At 41.8% G+C, this 14,962-nt stretch overlaps 1 protein-coding gene across 1 annotated transcript in view; it reads right to left on the bottom strand.

The window, feature by feature from the left end:
* The window catches only part of ADGRG4 (adhesion G protein-coupled receptor G4), a 135,406-nt gene that overhangs the window by 27,318 nt on the left and 93,126 nt on the right, over positions 1-14,962 (bottom strand). Inside the window, 2 exon segments of the mRNA XM_059385975.1 lie at positions 3,451-3,585; positions 13,854-14,016. Of these exon segments, the coding sequence (XP_059241958.1) occupies positions 3,451-3,585; positions 13,854-14,016 (298 nt within the window).

Consider the following 14,962-nt stretch of genomic DNA (forward strand, 5'->3'; position numbering starts at 1 on the left):
CTTCCCGTTCCTGATCAGCTCTGTTCCTCTAAAGCCAGCCGGGTGGTCCCATGCTCTTTTCCCAGAGAAATTCCGGTGCGGTGGCCTGAGGCTGAGGTGGATCTACAGCACAATATGGTGCCCAGGGCCCCGGATGACCATCCAAAGACCAAGCGCTAGCCCAAGCCCTCTTGTTCCTTAAAATCTCTTCCCCTCTGGTACACTGATAACAGGAAGAAAAGTGGACCAGTGGACATCAAACAATCTTCTCAACTTAGGAAGAGATACAGTTTCCTGCAGTGGAAATGCCAAAAGAGGGGAAACACACCACAACTCAGGACTTAATTAACCTGTCCTCTGGTTTTACTTCTCTTCCCTACAAAATGGCAGCCACGCAAGAAAAGGTGCTACATCATTTCTCCCTCTTCCACACGTTGGCTCAAGGCTCAAGTTTTACCTGTTTCACTTCTGAACCTTTTAGAGAAGTTGTTCCCTCTACCGGAAGCCCTCCTCCACACTTTCCCTGCCCCTTTTATCTCCTACCTTCTACTCAACCTTGGGTTCCAGCCCACACCATTCTAGGTTTTTCCTGATCTCCTCAATCTTTCCACTATGCTCCCAGAGCCCCTGTGCCATATTGTACTTGCCTAACATTTTGTCCTTCCAGAGACCCTCCTCTCGTGGTAGAGGAGGTATGTGTTTTCCAAGAGTAGTGTCTTCTCAACAATTTTTTTCCAATATTTTGTTTTTACACCATCTCTACACCCAACGTGGGGCTGGAACTCACAACCCCAAGATCCAGGGTCGTCCGCTCCACTGACGGAACCAGCCGGCCTCCCCTTATCAAGCATTAAAGTAAAATGTTACAGTGGCTGTTAAGATTTTGATAAAAAGATCGGAGGAAGCAACGTGAAAGCAGGGCTAACTTGGGACTTAGGGGAAAAGGTAGTTAAAGAGAGGCATGTCTTATAAGCACTCCCTCCCTAGTGATCAGTGGCATCAGACCCAGGCTCAAGGTCACCCCCTTCAAGGTTAGAATCTGTCGGTATCTGTTCTCCCCCCTCACTCCGAGTTCCATGAGGACCCACACCATGTCTCTGTCACTCGCTGTTGTATCTCCAGCACCCAGCATGAGACAAGACCCCTCGCAAGATCTCGATCACTGTTTGCTGGTTGAGTAATAACTGTGTGACCAACTGAATACGTTGTGTCACTTCTAGCAGGTGCCTTCCCCTCTCTGAGTCTCAACATGGTCATTGGTAAAAAGAGACGGGCCACTAAGAGTTACAAGGGCCCTTCCGGTTCTGAATGTGACGGCAGGCTACTTCTAATCCATTATCTGGCACTATGACGTCTGTAGGCTAATTTTGTCAAAGATCTTTAATCCCCTTCCGTGGAAGATGTTAGTGAATAAAAATTACTTATTAGGTGTTAAATCTATGCAAAATAAGTTTATCTTCTCTTCTATGCGACAAGCACAACTCTCTCAAGGAGAGAAATTAAGACAAAAATAATGGTATATCAAATGAGGCAGAGAAATTTCAAGTTTACCAAAAGGATCAGAGTGCTATGAACCACATTCATCCTTTTTATTAAAGTTTTTGTTCACTGTCTTGTCCCCAGTCTAACCAATTTTTTCCCAATTAAAAAAAAGGCTCAATAAATATGTATCTACTGAAAATTTGTTGGATACCTAGCCCTGTGCCAGGGCCATGAAAATAAAATATGTCTGACCTACGACATCTGCCAGTCGACTTAGGGAAACCAGACTAGAGACTAGGTGGATACAGAAGACAAGAAAGCAAGCGGTGGGTGTGGAGGAAAGCAGGGGCTCATGACTTTCTGGGTGGGATTTGAGCTGAACCCACAGGAATAAATAGAATATACATAGAAAGGGGAGCCACTAGAGAATTCCAGGAGAACAGGACATCCTACAGATATAACTGGAGACAATGTGTTATATTTGAGTTGGTATGTGGTATATTTAAGTTGGCCTGGTGCAATCTCCCTGCAATAACTCTCTGTATATCTGACCATTATGAATTCATTCCTTTGGATAGCCTCTCTAAAAAATGCAAATACACATGGGTGTTAATGTATGGATCTCTTAAAAACTTGAACTTTGGAGTCAGACAGCCCGGATTTGATTACCAGTTATGCCACTTCCTAGCTGTGTGGCCTTGAGCAAAATAACTTAGCCTCTTCGTCTAGGTCTGTTCAAGCTGTTAGAACAAAATATCAGATTGAGCGGCTTCTAAATAACAGAAACATCTTTGTCCCAGCTCTGGAAGTTGGAAGTCCAAGATCAGGGTGCCTACATGGTCAGGTTCTGGTGAAGGCTTGCTTTCCAGTTCAGAGAAGGCAGCTTCCTGCTCCATCTTCACATGGAGGAAGGATCAAGCAAGCTCTCTGGGGCCTCACCCCATTATGATGGCTCCGCCCTTATGAACTCATCCCCTCCCAAAGGCTCCATCTCCTAATACCATCATCTCGGGGGTTAGGATGTCAATGCATGAATTCCGGGGGGACACAAACATTCAGACCACAGCACTCTTTGAATCAAGGTTCCTCATAAGTAAATGAGATAATAAAGTGTGAACATTAACAATTAATAGTGATCATCAACCATTTCATGCTGTCTCTGGCTGCTGTCTTCCCAACAGCTACATGGGATAGAGTGGGCCGAATGAAGGAACCTTTTATTAGGCACAGCCCCCAAAGAGGCAAATAATAATAGTGACGCAGTTACTTGTTGATAATGACAGGCTAGGCAATGTTCTAAGCACTTTCTGTGTATTAACTCCTTTAATTCTTAATAGCCCAGTGAGGCACTGTTATTATCCTATTCTACGCAAGGCCCATGGAGGTTGGGTAACCCACCCAAGGCCCCACAGCTAGATGATGGCACAGCCGGCTTTAAATTCAGCCGGTCCCAGATCCATGCCCATAACCACCACATCATACTCTCTCTTGGTTTTAAATGGGTAAGGACTGGAGCCCTCAGAGATGATTCTGTGAAAGCGGTGGTAAGGAGTGACACATGCTCTAGGGCAAGTGTCCTACTGGCCACTGCTCAGCTTCAAATGAGTTGGCCCAAAACAAGGGGTGTGGAGGCTCAGAGGAAACAAGGGAGATTTGGGAAGAAAGCATGAACAAGTTGGAACAACACTCATCAGGAGGACTTGCTGTTCTTTTCTGGTTTTAAAACCATCCTGAGGTCTCTGTCTGGTCACCACAGGATCTGTAAGGTCCCTTGCAGAGCCGAGAAGCTGTGAAATTTTAAAAAACTGGGAACATCATTAAAGAAGTCATTGATTCATGTTGAGGGCCGGGGTTGTGCCAGGAGACTTGCAGAATAAATCAGAGAGCATATTCTAAAATAAACAGAACATCATGAAAATAGCAAGAGCTCATAATTACAATGAGTCACCATACGTCAGCTCATGACAGTTTCCAGAGGCAAGAACTTACCTTAAAGAGTGAAGTTTGGCCAAAAAAATTAAACAGGATGGTCTGTAAGTTGCTAACAGGAATTCTCTCCCTCAGTGATTTAGGCAAATATATGGAAGCCAAAATCCTTCCCAGAGGGATCTCACCCAGGTAAATCTGCCAAAACAAGGCAGGAAGTGGAAGCGGAAATCATCACCCATGAGCCCGAACCACCCCCTCCTCCCACCCCAACTCCAGCTCCAACCTCCAGAGCATCACGCTGTAGGGCTGAAGGGTGGGAGCTAGTTGCATAAGCTATGCAACACCTTTTTTTCTGAAAGATTTTATTTATTTTTTGACAGAAAGGGAGACAGAGAGAGAGGAGACATGAGCAGGGGGAGTGGGAGAGGGAGAAGCAGGCTCCCCGCTGAACAGGGGGCCCGATTCGGGGCTCCATCTCAGGACTCTGACATCATGACCTGAGCTGAAGGCAAATGCTTAACGACTGAGCCACCCAAGTACCCTGTATGCAACACATTTTATGTACACACACACACAAACACACACACACACACACACACACACACACCCATTTTTCTTCCCAAACTTATCTCTGGTCTACTTGCACCTGGGTATGTATAGAGGTAGAAAGGGGAATGACAAATCAGGGGATTTGCCCTAATTCTCAGAAATAAAAGCCAGTCTTTGAAAGTAGGCCCCCTTCACCCATACAGTTCTGAGAGGGAAAAAAATGAAACAAAAAACCGATACAATAGACATTACTGATACATTAGGCATTGCCCCGTATTTTATTGGGCAATGCTTTTGTTGAAAAGACAAGGAAGTAAAGCAGTAAGGCCTTAGGAATTCCGCTAGAGACTCGATAGTAGGAAAATTCACTGATTTGATCAGTAATAGTATTTTATAAGTATTAGAGCATTTTTGAGAGTGAAAGGGGGCTTTACCACTAAACTGGGGACCACAGTTGTAAACCTGGACTCTACCAGGGAAGACAGGGTATATGGGCACCTTGTGTTCACTCATGTATTAGCTCTGAATTGTATGTTGTATGATATCAGGAAATGGTGGCTCAGAGAGGTTAAGAGATTTGCCTAGGGTCACACAGCTGGGATATAGTTGAACAAAGACATGTGTAATTTGGACCTCCATTTCCCCCATTATACATGTGGTCTATCAAGGAACTATTACCTAGCCAGCTGTGGAAGTGGGGGAGATAAGAGTTTACAATATTTTAAAAAATTATTTGTGAACCCTAGAGCAATATGACTCTTCTGCCAGCACAAATAAACTCCACTAAGGCAATGAAGGACCGTGGAGAGGTCCTGATTGTCTTTAATATTTTAGTTATTTATCCAACAGAGAAAGACACAGTGCGAGAGGGAACTCAAGCAGGGGGAGTGGGAGAGGGAGAAGCAGGCTTCTGGCCGAGCAGGGAGCCTGATGCGGGCTCAATCCCAGGACCGTGGGATCATGACCTGAGCCAAAGGCATACGCTTAACCCATTGAGCCCCCCAGGCAGCCTGGAGAAGTTCTGATTTAGCTTCAATATGAAAGCAGTTTGGTACCAAGAATGTGATTGGGGATGGTTGACTTGCTTCTCCCCCAAAGTCTATAACAGAAAACCCCATATGTAACCAAAATACAATGGGAAGTCAACATCTGCCTCTGGCAAGACTAAGTAGCTCTGAATGGACTTGACCCTCCTGTGCGCGACAACAATACGAAATAACCACAACTCGAAAGCACTGGGAAATGAACAAAAGCAGGCTGATTCCGGACCAGAGCAGAGATTTGGAAAAAGGTAACATTACAAGGAGAGTTATCTATTTTTACAGCTTTTAACCTGATGGCAAGGTGAAACTAATGTTGTAAAGAACACTCAAAATTCTGATAGAAAACCTGCAGTCTTAGTGACATGAAGAACCATAAAACAAAGGTCAGGGTAACCACAACCTGTCACTGGAAACTCTGCACGTCAGGGGAGGACCAGGGAATTATGGGAAAGAGGAAGCTAGACAGGAGGAGCCAAAACTCTTTTTTTTTTTTTTAAGATTTATTTGTTTAAGAGAGAGAGTACCCAGGTACACCTAGCACAGTGTGAAGGGGCAGAGGGAGATGAAGACAAGCAGACCTGGCAGGGAGCCCATGCTGGGCTGGATCCCAGGACCCAGGCATCATGACCTGAGCTGAAGTTAGACACTTAACCTACTGAGCTACCCAGGCACCCTACCAGGAGGAGAGATAATTATGAGTATAGTTTCTGCCTGGCCTCCGAACCATTAATGTACAAGACAGACACAGACTCCAACTAAGGATAAAGAAACTTTACTGATTTAGGCTGCCATCCAAGAGATGGAATCTGCAGTTCAGTTCCAACAGAGTCATTTGCCTGGTATAACAAAAGGCAATAGTCTTCCAAAGAATATAGTGGAATCTGGAATTTCTGCAACATAACATTCACAATATCCAGGACATAATTCAAACTCACCCCCTGTGTGAAGGAAGCATGAATATGACTCATTTTGAAGTGAAAAGACAATCAGTGGAGATCAACCTGCAGATGACCACAATGTTGGAGTCAATAAACAAGGATTTTTAAGCACCTGGTGTAATTATGCTCAGGTATTTAAAAGAAAATATGCTTGCAGTTAAAACAAAAAAGAAGAAATACCAGCGGAGAAGCAAGCAGAAAAAGGACAAAAATGGAAATTCTAGAACAAAAAATACAGGATCAAAAATGTTTAAATTGCTTTGGATGGGTCCAAGAGTAACATGAAGATAACAGATGTCAGTGAACTTGGAGAGAAATCAGTAGAAATTACAGTCTCAGAAAAATAAATAGTAAAGGGCACCTGGATGGCTCAGTGGGTTAAAGCCTCTGCCTTCAGCTCAGGTCATGATCCCAGGGTCCTGGGATCAAGCCCCGCATCGGGCTCTCTGCTCAGCGGGGAGCCTGCTTCCTCCTCCCTCTCTGCCTGCTTCTCTGCCTACTTGTGATCTCCGTCTGTCAAATAAATAAATAAAATCTTTAAAAAATTGTAAAATGATTAAAAACATGAACACAGCTCCAGGGACTTGTGGGGGCAACATCCAAAAATTTTATATACATGTAACTGGGGTCCCAAAAGGAGAGGAGAGAAAGAATGGTGAAGAAGCAATATTTAAAGAAATAAAGATGGAGGGGAGGGGCTCCTGGGTGGCTCAGTGGGTTAAAGCCTCTACCTTCGGCTCAGGTCATGATCTTGGGGTCCTGGAATCGAGCCCCACATCGGGCTCTCTGCTCAGCAGGGAGCCTGCTTCCCCCTCTCTCTCTGCCTGCCTCTCTGCCTAGTTGTGATCTCTGTCAAATAAACAAATAAAAAATCTTAAAAAAAAAAAGAAATAAAGATGGAAAATTCCCCCAATTTGATAAAAGACATCAATTTACAGGTTCAGAAATCTCAGCAAACCTCAAGCAGGAGACATGCAGAGAAAATACACCTACACACATAATGCTAAACTGCAAAGAAACAATGAAAACACTAAGAACAATCAGAGAGGGGGAGCCTGGGTGGCTCAGTCATTTAAGCATCCAGCTCTTGATTTCAGCACAGGTCATGATCTCAGAGTCGTGGGATCCAGCCCCACATCGCCTTGGCCTCCACACTCAGAGGGGAATCTGTATCTCCCTCCCCCTCTGCCCCTTCCCCTGCTTGTGTTCTTTAAAATAAACATAAATATTATAAAAAGGAGAATAAAGGCAAAATAAAGACATTCTCAGATAAATGAAAATTAAGAAAATTCACCATCAGACCTGTACTATGAGAAATTCTTAGTAAATTTCTTCAAGTTGAAGGGAAATATTACTAGATGGAACTCTTTTAGGGAACAAGGAAGAATATTGAAAATTATAAGTATCTACATAAATATAGGAGACTATTTTTTCTTTCAATTTCACAAGACTCTTAAAATAATGATGATAACATTGTCTTGTGGGGGTTCTGATTTTAGATGTAATATATATGACAACTATAACATAAGATCCAGAGGGTGTAAATGGATGTGTATGGTCAAAGTTTGTGTGTTTTACATGAATTGGTACAATGTTGCCTTGAAGCAGACTACAAAAATAAAAGGATGCATATTATAATCTCTAGAGCAACCATCAAGAAAACAATGCAAATAGTGTAGCTAAGGAGTTAGTAAAAAATTGAAGTTCAATTGTAATAAATATTAAAATAAATGAAAACGCATCAGGAAAAGAGGAACAAAAACCAGAAGGGACAGGTAGAAAATAAAATAAAACGTTACTCCTAAATCCAACCAGATCAAAAAATACATTAAATGTTAAAAGAATTATGAACTCTAATTCAAAGGCAGATATTTTCAGGATGGATAAAAAAGTGAAACACAAACTGTATGCTCTCTACAAGAAGTGTACTTTAAATACAAAGAAATAGAAAGTAAGTGGGTGCAAAAAATATATATACATATATATCAGATAAAATGGACTTCAAGACAAAGCATATTACCGAAAATAAAGAGAACTATTTCATAATGATAAATAAGTTAGTATTAGAGTTATTATGAGGAAGACATAACAACATACATGTATAGAAACCTTATAGCAGAGCCCCCAAATAAAGCAAAATTTGATACAGCTAAAGGGAGAAATAGACAATTTCACAATCAACGTCAGAGATTTTAACACCTTTCTAAACTAGGAAACAACTAAGAAAAAAAATCAGCGAAGACTTAGATGATCTGAGTAACATTATCGACCCCTTTGAGATCTAATCGATATTTGTAGGACAACATATCCAATAACGGTAGAATACCAAGTGTTTCAAGTGTATGAAACATCAAAATAGATCACACACTGGGTCATAAAACAGGTCTCAACAGATTTAAATGGATTGAAATTATTCTGAGTGCATTCTGTGATCCATGTGAAATAAACAAGAAATCAACAACGATAAGTCTTGGATGTTCCTCAAATGTTTGAGACTGAAAGAACATAGTTCTGAATAATCCACAGAACAAAGAAGAAAGTAGGAAATATTCTGAACTGACTGCTCATGAAAATACAGCATATCAGAGTGCTGGGTGGCTCAGTCTGTTGATGGACCAATTCTTGGTTTTGGCTCAGGTCATGATCTTGGGTGGTGGGATCAAGCCTGAGCTGGGCTCCACTCAGAGCCTGCTTGAGGGATTCTCTCTCTCCCTTTCTCTCTGCCCCTCCCCTTGCTCATGTCCCCTCTCTCTTGCTGAAAGAAAGAAAGAAAGAAAGAAAGAAAGAAAGAAAGAAAGAAAGAAAAGTGAAAAGAAAATACAACATCAAAATTTGCAGATCACAGCTGAAATTGCTTTGCAAGATATTTATAGCTTTTTATGATTATATTGGAAAAGAAGAAACATCTAAAATCAATGGCCTATGGATCCACCTTAAGAAACTCGATAAAGGGGGTGCCTGGGTGGCTCTGATGGTTGAGCATCTGCCTTCATTCAGCTCAGGTCATAAACTGTGAGTCCTAGGATGGAGCCCCACATCAGGCTCCCTGCTCTGCAGGGAGTCTGCTTCTCCCTTTCCCTCTGCTCCTCCCCCTGCTTGCACTCCTTCCCTCCTTATGTCAAATAAATAAACAAAATCTTAAGAAAAGAAAGTAGATAAGGAAGAGCAAAATAAACACAAAGTAAGTACACAGAGGGAAATAATAAAGCTAAAGCAGATGGTAACAAAAATAGACAAGTGATAAAGAACATTAATGAAGTTGGTTCTTAAAAAGGATCCACAAAATTGAAAAATCTCTAGTTACACTGATTGAGAGGGAATGAAAAGAAGAAGTTAACATTATCAAGAATTTTGGACGCCTGGGTGGCTCAGACGGTTAAGCGTCAGCCTTTGGCTCAATTCATGATCCCAGGGTCCTGGGATTGAGTCCCGCATTGGCTTCCCTGCAGAGCGGGGAGCCTGCTTCCCCCTCTGCCTGCCGCTTTCCCTGCTTGCATGCTCTCACTCTCTCTCTCTCTGACAAATAAATAAAATCTAAAAAAAAATTATCAAGAATTAAAGAGAGATTGATAAATTAGTCAGCAGGACAAACCCTACCCAAGGCTTGTTTTCATATGCCTCAAGCTAAGAATAGCTTTAATATTTCTTTTTTTTTTTTTTTAAATGTGACAGGGGCACCTGGGTGGCTCAGTGGGTTAAGCCTCTAGCTTCGGCTCAGGTCATGATCTCAGGGTCCCAGGATCGAGCCCAGCATCAAGCCCCGCATTGGGCTCTCAGGGAGCCTGCTTCCCCCTACTCTCTGCCTGCCTCTCTGTCGACTTGTGATCTCTCCCTCTGTCAAATAAATAAATCTTTAAGAAAAATGAAGAATGTGACAATGGGGGACGACTGGGTGGCTCAGTGGGTTAAGCCCCTGCCTTCAGCTCAGGTCATGATCCTGGAGAGCTGGGATCGAGTCCTGCATCGGGCTCTCTGCTCAGCAGGGAACCTGCTTCCTCCTCTCTCTCTGCCTGCCTCTCTGCCTACTTGTGATCTCCGTTTGTCAAATGAATAAATAAAATCTTAAAAAAAAAAGAATGTGACGATGGAAGGAAGGAAAGGAGGGAGGAAGAGAGAAAGAGAAGAAGGAAGAAAAAGAGAAACAATAAAAATGTTCGTCAGACAGAAACTACCTGGGACTTATAAAGCCTAAAATATTTATTACCTTTTACAGAAAAAGTTTGCTGACCACCCCTACAAATCATACAGACATTAAGAAATCATTAGGAAATACTATGAACAGCTGTTGTCAACAAGCTTGATAAGTTAGATGAAATAAATTCTCAAAAAAATATAAATAATCAAAACAGACACAAGATGAATCAGAACATTGAATGACTCTTTATCCATTAAATTAATTGAGTTTGCTATCAAAATACTTTCCACAGAGAAATTCTAGACCCAGAGAGTTTCCTAGTGAAACTATCAAGCCTTTGATGAAGGAATAACACCAAAGTTACAGAAACTTTTTCCAAAAGTAGAACAGGGACCATTTCCCAACTCACTTTTATGAAATTGGCATGACCCTAACCTAAAGCCTGATTTAAAAATAAAATCAGAAAAAAATTCTAGATCAACATCCTTCATGAGTATTACTGTAAAAATACTTGAAATACAAGCAAGTTGAAAATAGCAGTATATAAACGTGATAATACATCATTACCAGTAAGTTTTCCTCCAGAACTGCAAGATTGGTTTAACATCCTAAAATCAGTGTAATTCACTGGATTAGAAGGATAAAAGAGAGAAGCCCAACGATTGCTTCAAGAGATACAGGAAAAAAATTTTTTTCCCCACAAAATTCGGCAACCAATCACACTAAAATCTCTCAGCAAACTAGAAAGAGAAGGTAGTATCCTCAATCAAATAAGGGGGATCTAAAAACAAAACAACAATTAAAAAACATGGCTAACATCACAGTAATTGTAAAATAGTGAATACTTTTTTCTGATATCAAGAACAAGACAAAGATGTCAATTTAACTACTTCAATTCAGCATTTAATTGGAGGCACTAATAGCAGAAATGAATAAAAATCAATAAGAAAGACATTAAACTGGGGCGCCTGGGTGGCTCAGTGGGTTAAGCCTCTGCCTTCGGCTCAGGTCATGATCCCAGGGTCCTGGGATCGAGCCCCGCATCGGGCTCTCTGCTCAGCGGGAAGCCTGCTTCCTCCTCTCTCTCTCTGCCTGCCTCTCTGCCTACTGCCTACTTGTGATCTCTCTCTCTGTCAAATAAATAAATAAAATCTTTAAAAAAAAAAAAAAAAGAAAGACATTAAACTGTCTCTATTGCCAGATGACATTACAACTAACAGGTGAGATTAGCGAATTCATAGGATTCAATAGATGATGATACACAGATAGACAGACAGACATAGACATAGATCTAGACATAGACTATCAACTTTATTTTTTTATTTAACAAAAGACATGTGATTCTGCTCCACTTAAAACTTTAAAACATGCTGATACTATTCTTCTAAAAAATATTTATGTATTTATTTATCTGACAGAGAGAGGTCACGCGTAGGCAGAGAGGCAGGCGGGAGGAGGGGGAAGCAGGCTCCCTGTTGAGCAGAGAGCCCTTTGCAAGGCTCGAGCCCAGGACCCTGAGATCATGACCTGAGCTGAAGGCAGAGGCTTTAACCCACTGAGCCACCCAGGCGCCCCCATACTGATACTATTCTGCTTAAAACTACAAAACAAAGGGGCGCCTGCATGGCTCTGTCAGTTAAGTGTCCAACTCTTGATCTCAGCTGAGGTCTCGATCTCACCATGATGAATTCCAGCCTCACGTTGGGCTCCACACTGGGTGTAAATAAATAAATTTATTCCTAAATATTTTGTGTTTTCTGATGCTGTTGCAAATGGAATTTTTTTAATATAATTTTTTAATTATTTGCTGGAAGTATATAAAAATAAAGTTGATGGTCTAGGTCTCTCTCATCTAGGAGTAAGTATGCTTGTGATGAGCAGAGGGTGATGTATGGAAGTGTTGAATCATTACATTGTACACCTGAAACTAATATAACACCGTATGTTAACTAACTGGAATGAAAATAAAAACTTCAAATAATAAATAAATAAATAAGGTACAAAACATTGCTAAGGGACATTAAAATCAACCTGAGTATATGTTCCTGGATGAGAAGACTTAATAATGCTGAGAAATCAGTTCTCCCAAAATTAATCAATCTCAATCACTCTCAACACACTTCTTTTTGTACAAATTGATAAAGATGTTTGAAAATTCCTATGGACACGGGAAAGGTCTAGAATAACCAAAGCTATCTTGAAAAAGAACAAAGTTGAAGGACTCCCACTACCTGACTTCAAGGCTGTAGGAATCAACTGGGTGCCTGGGTGGCTCAGTTGGTTAAACATCTGCCTTCAGCTCAGGTCATGATCCCAGGGTCCTGAGATGGAGCCCCACGTTGGGCTCTCTGCTCAGTGGGAAGCCTGCTTCCCCCTCTCCCACTCCCCCTGCTTGTGTTCCCTCTTTTGCTATGTCTCTCTCTGTCAAATAAATAAATAAAATATTTTTTAAAAATGAAAAATAAAACTAATGTAGCATTGTGTGACAACTATACTTGTATTTAATTCATTTTTTTGAAGATTTCATTTATTATTTGTCAGAGAGCGAGACAGCACAAGCAGGGGGAGTGGCAAAGGGAGAGGGAGAAGCAGGCTCCCTGGCTAAGTAAGGAGCCTGATGTGGGAGGCAGTCCCAGGACCCTGAGATCATGACCTGAGCTGAAGGTAGACGCTTAACTGACTGAGCTACCCAGGGGCCCTACACTTCAATTAAAAAAAAAAAAATGAAAAATCACTCCATGATCCACTTTATAGAACAGCATGATAGGTTCTTACAAACTTAAACTTACATCTTATGAGCCAGCAATCCCTTTCCTGAGTATTCATTCATGATATATGAAGACATATGTCTACACAGAGACTGTTACATCAATGTTCAGTATTTATCATTCATAATAGCCCAAAACTGGAAACAATCTGCTGTTCATGAACAGCAGACTAGATACACGATCTTTGGTATATTCGTACAATGGAATATTATTCAGCAATAAAAAAAGAATAAACTACAGAAACAGAAGAATGTACATATTTTACAATTCCACTTATATCAAGTTCTAGAACAGGCAAAACTCTGGTGGCAGGATACCAGAACAGTGATTGCTAGGGGAGGTGGTAGCTGTGGGGATTGACTAGGAAGGGGCAGGAGGGGGATTTTAGGGGTGACAGTAACATTCTGTATCTTGATAGGGGTTTTAGTTACACAGACATATGCAACTGTTGGAATTCAGAAAACAGATCCTTAAAATTTGTGCATTTCCCCATATGTAAATTTTATAATTTTTTTAAACTATAAATTTTTTTTAAAAATGGTACCCTTCCCAATTGTTTTCTGCAGGGGTTGATGGCCTGTGGCCTGCCGAAGGCTGAGGTATTGTGGTGTGATGGAAAGGGCCCAGACTTTAAAGCCAGACAAACATAACTTCGAATCCTGACTCTGCCATTAGGCTGTCTGTCCTAGAGCAAGTTACTTAACTACTCTGTTTCCTTATCCACTCAGGTAGTAGCTCAGTGTCCTGACATGTAATAAGCACTCTAGAAGTGGTAGCTAACAATGAAGTAACATGTGAGATGATTTCGGGCCACAGGGACCAAAGATGGTGTTGCTGAACACCTCACGGACACCATTCTGACCAAGCTGTTAGGCTTCTGAAGTTTCTATATGAATCTTCTCTGGGATATTTGTAGTTTCATAAGGTCCCCTAAAGACTAAAACCTTTAAAAAGTATCCCCTCTCTCTCCCAAGGAGTCAGTGAATGAAGACGTGTCTGATTGGTTCTTAGTTCCTGGAGGTAGACTTACCTCGGGGTCTGTGCCTTCTTCATAGGAGCGAATGGCGAATGCCATGCCTTCAAACATGTGGTCCACCCGCAGGATGGCCAATGCCAACCTGGCCACCGTCAGATTTGCTGTCCTCCCAGAAAACTCCATCTTGTGACCCACACGCTCGATTATCCTCAGAATTCTGCAAGGAACCGCAGGGAGAGAAGAGCATCCCTATCGCTGTAATAATATAAGACCCATACTCCTTGCGACATGTCCTCAATGTCAGATTTTTCCTTCCATTTTAATCACTGTCTTTATACTGTGGAAGGGACTATCAAATCAGAGCACTGGCTTTGGAGTCAACAGGCTGCGGTTTAAAGCTTAGCTCCTCTAATTTCTAACTGTGTGGGCAAATACGGTAATGTGGTTGAGCTTCTGTTTACTTACCTGCAACCCAGAGGGAAGCCTAGCACTCCTCTCGCAAGTGGTTCTCGAGATTAAATGACGTTGTTGTATGTAAAGCCAGATGCTGCATGGCGTCATAGGCCAAGAAATTTGGATCTATTCCATGTGTAACAGAAAGCCACTGAGGGGTTTTAAAGCAAGAGAATGACATGAGCTGATATGTGCGTGAAAAGATGTGGGAGGAGCCCAGTTAGGAGGTTACTGTAGAAGGTCAGTGGAGAGATAGGAGGCTGGGACATAGGTGACAGTGGGTTTGGGGATGGACGGAAGTAGATGGGTTTGAGGAGTATTTCAGGGATTAAAAACCGCATGTCCAGTGCCTCCTGCAAGACTTGGTTACTGACTGGCTGTGAAGTAGAGGGAGGTAGCTAGTATTATTCCCAAGCTTTTTGCTTCAGCAATGGGTGGGTGCATTTCATAGAACGTGGGGGAGCACCAGGGCTGGGAAAATAGAGTGGAGGTTCGGTTTGGGGCAACTATTTACTTGAAACTCTGCAACAATTCATTCGAATTTTGAATACGAATCTTGCAAAGCATCCCTCCGCAATGGGGACTTGTATGCGATGACCCCACTGCGTCATACTAATGCAGCTTTCCATGCATAGCTACCTGACCTTGACAATCTGGTGGCTGTAGGCAAAGGAATGAATAACAAATATTATAGATTTTACGAAATAACA

The sequence above is a fragment of the Mustela nigripes genome, chromosome X (assembly GCF_022355385.1).
Source record: "Mustela nigripes isolate SB6536 chromosome X, MUSNIG.SB6536, whole genome shotgun sequence".
NCBI classification, from domain to species: domain Eukaryota; kingdom Metazoa; phylum Chordata; class Mammalia; order Carnivora; family Mustelidae; genus Mustela; species Mustela nigripes.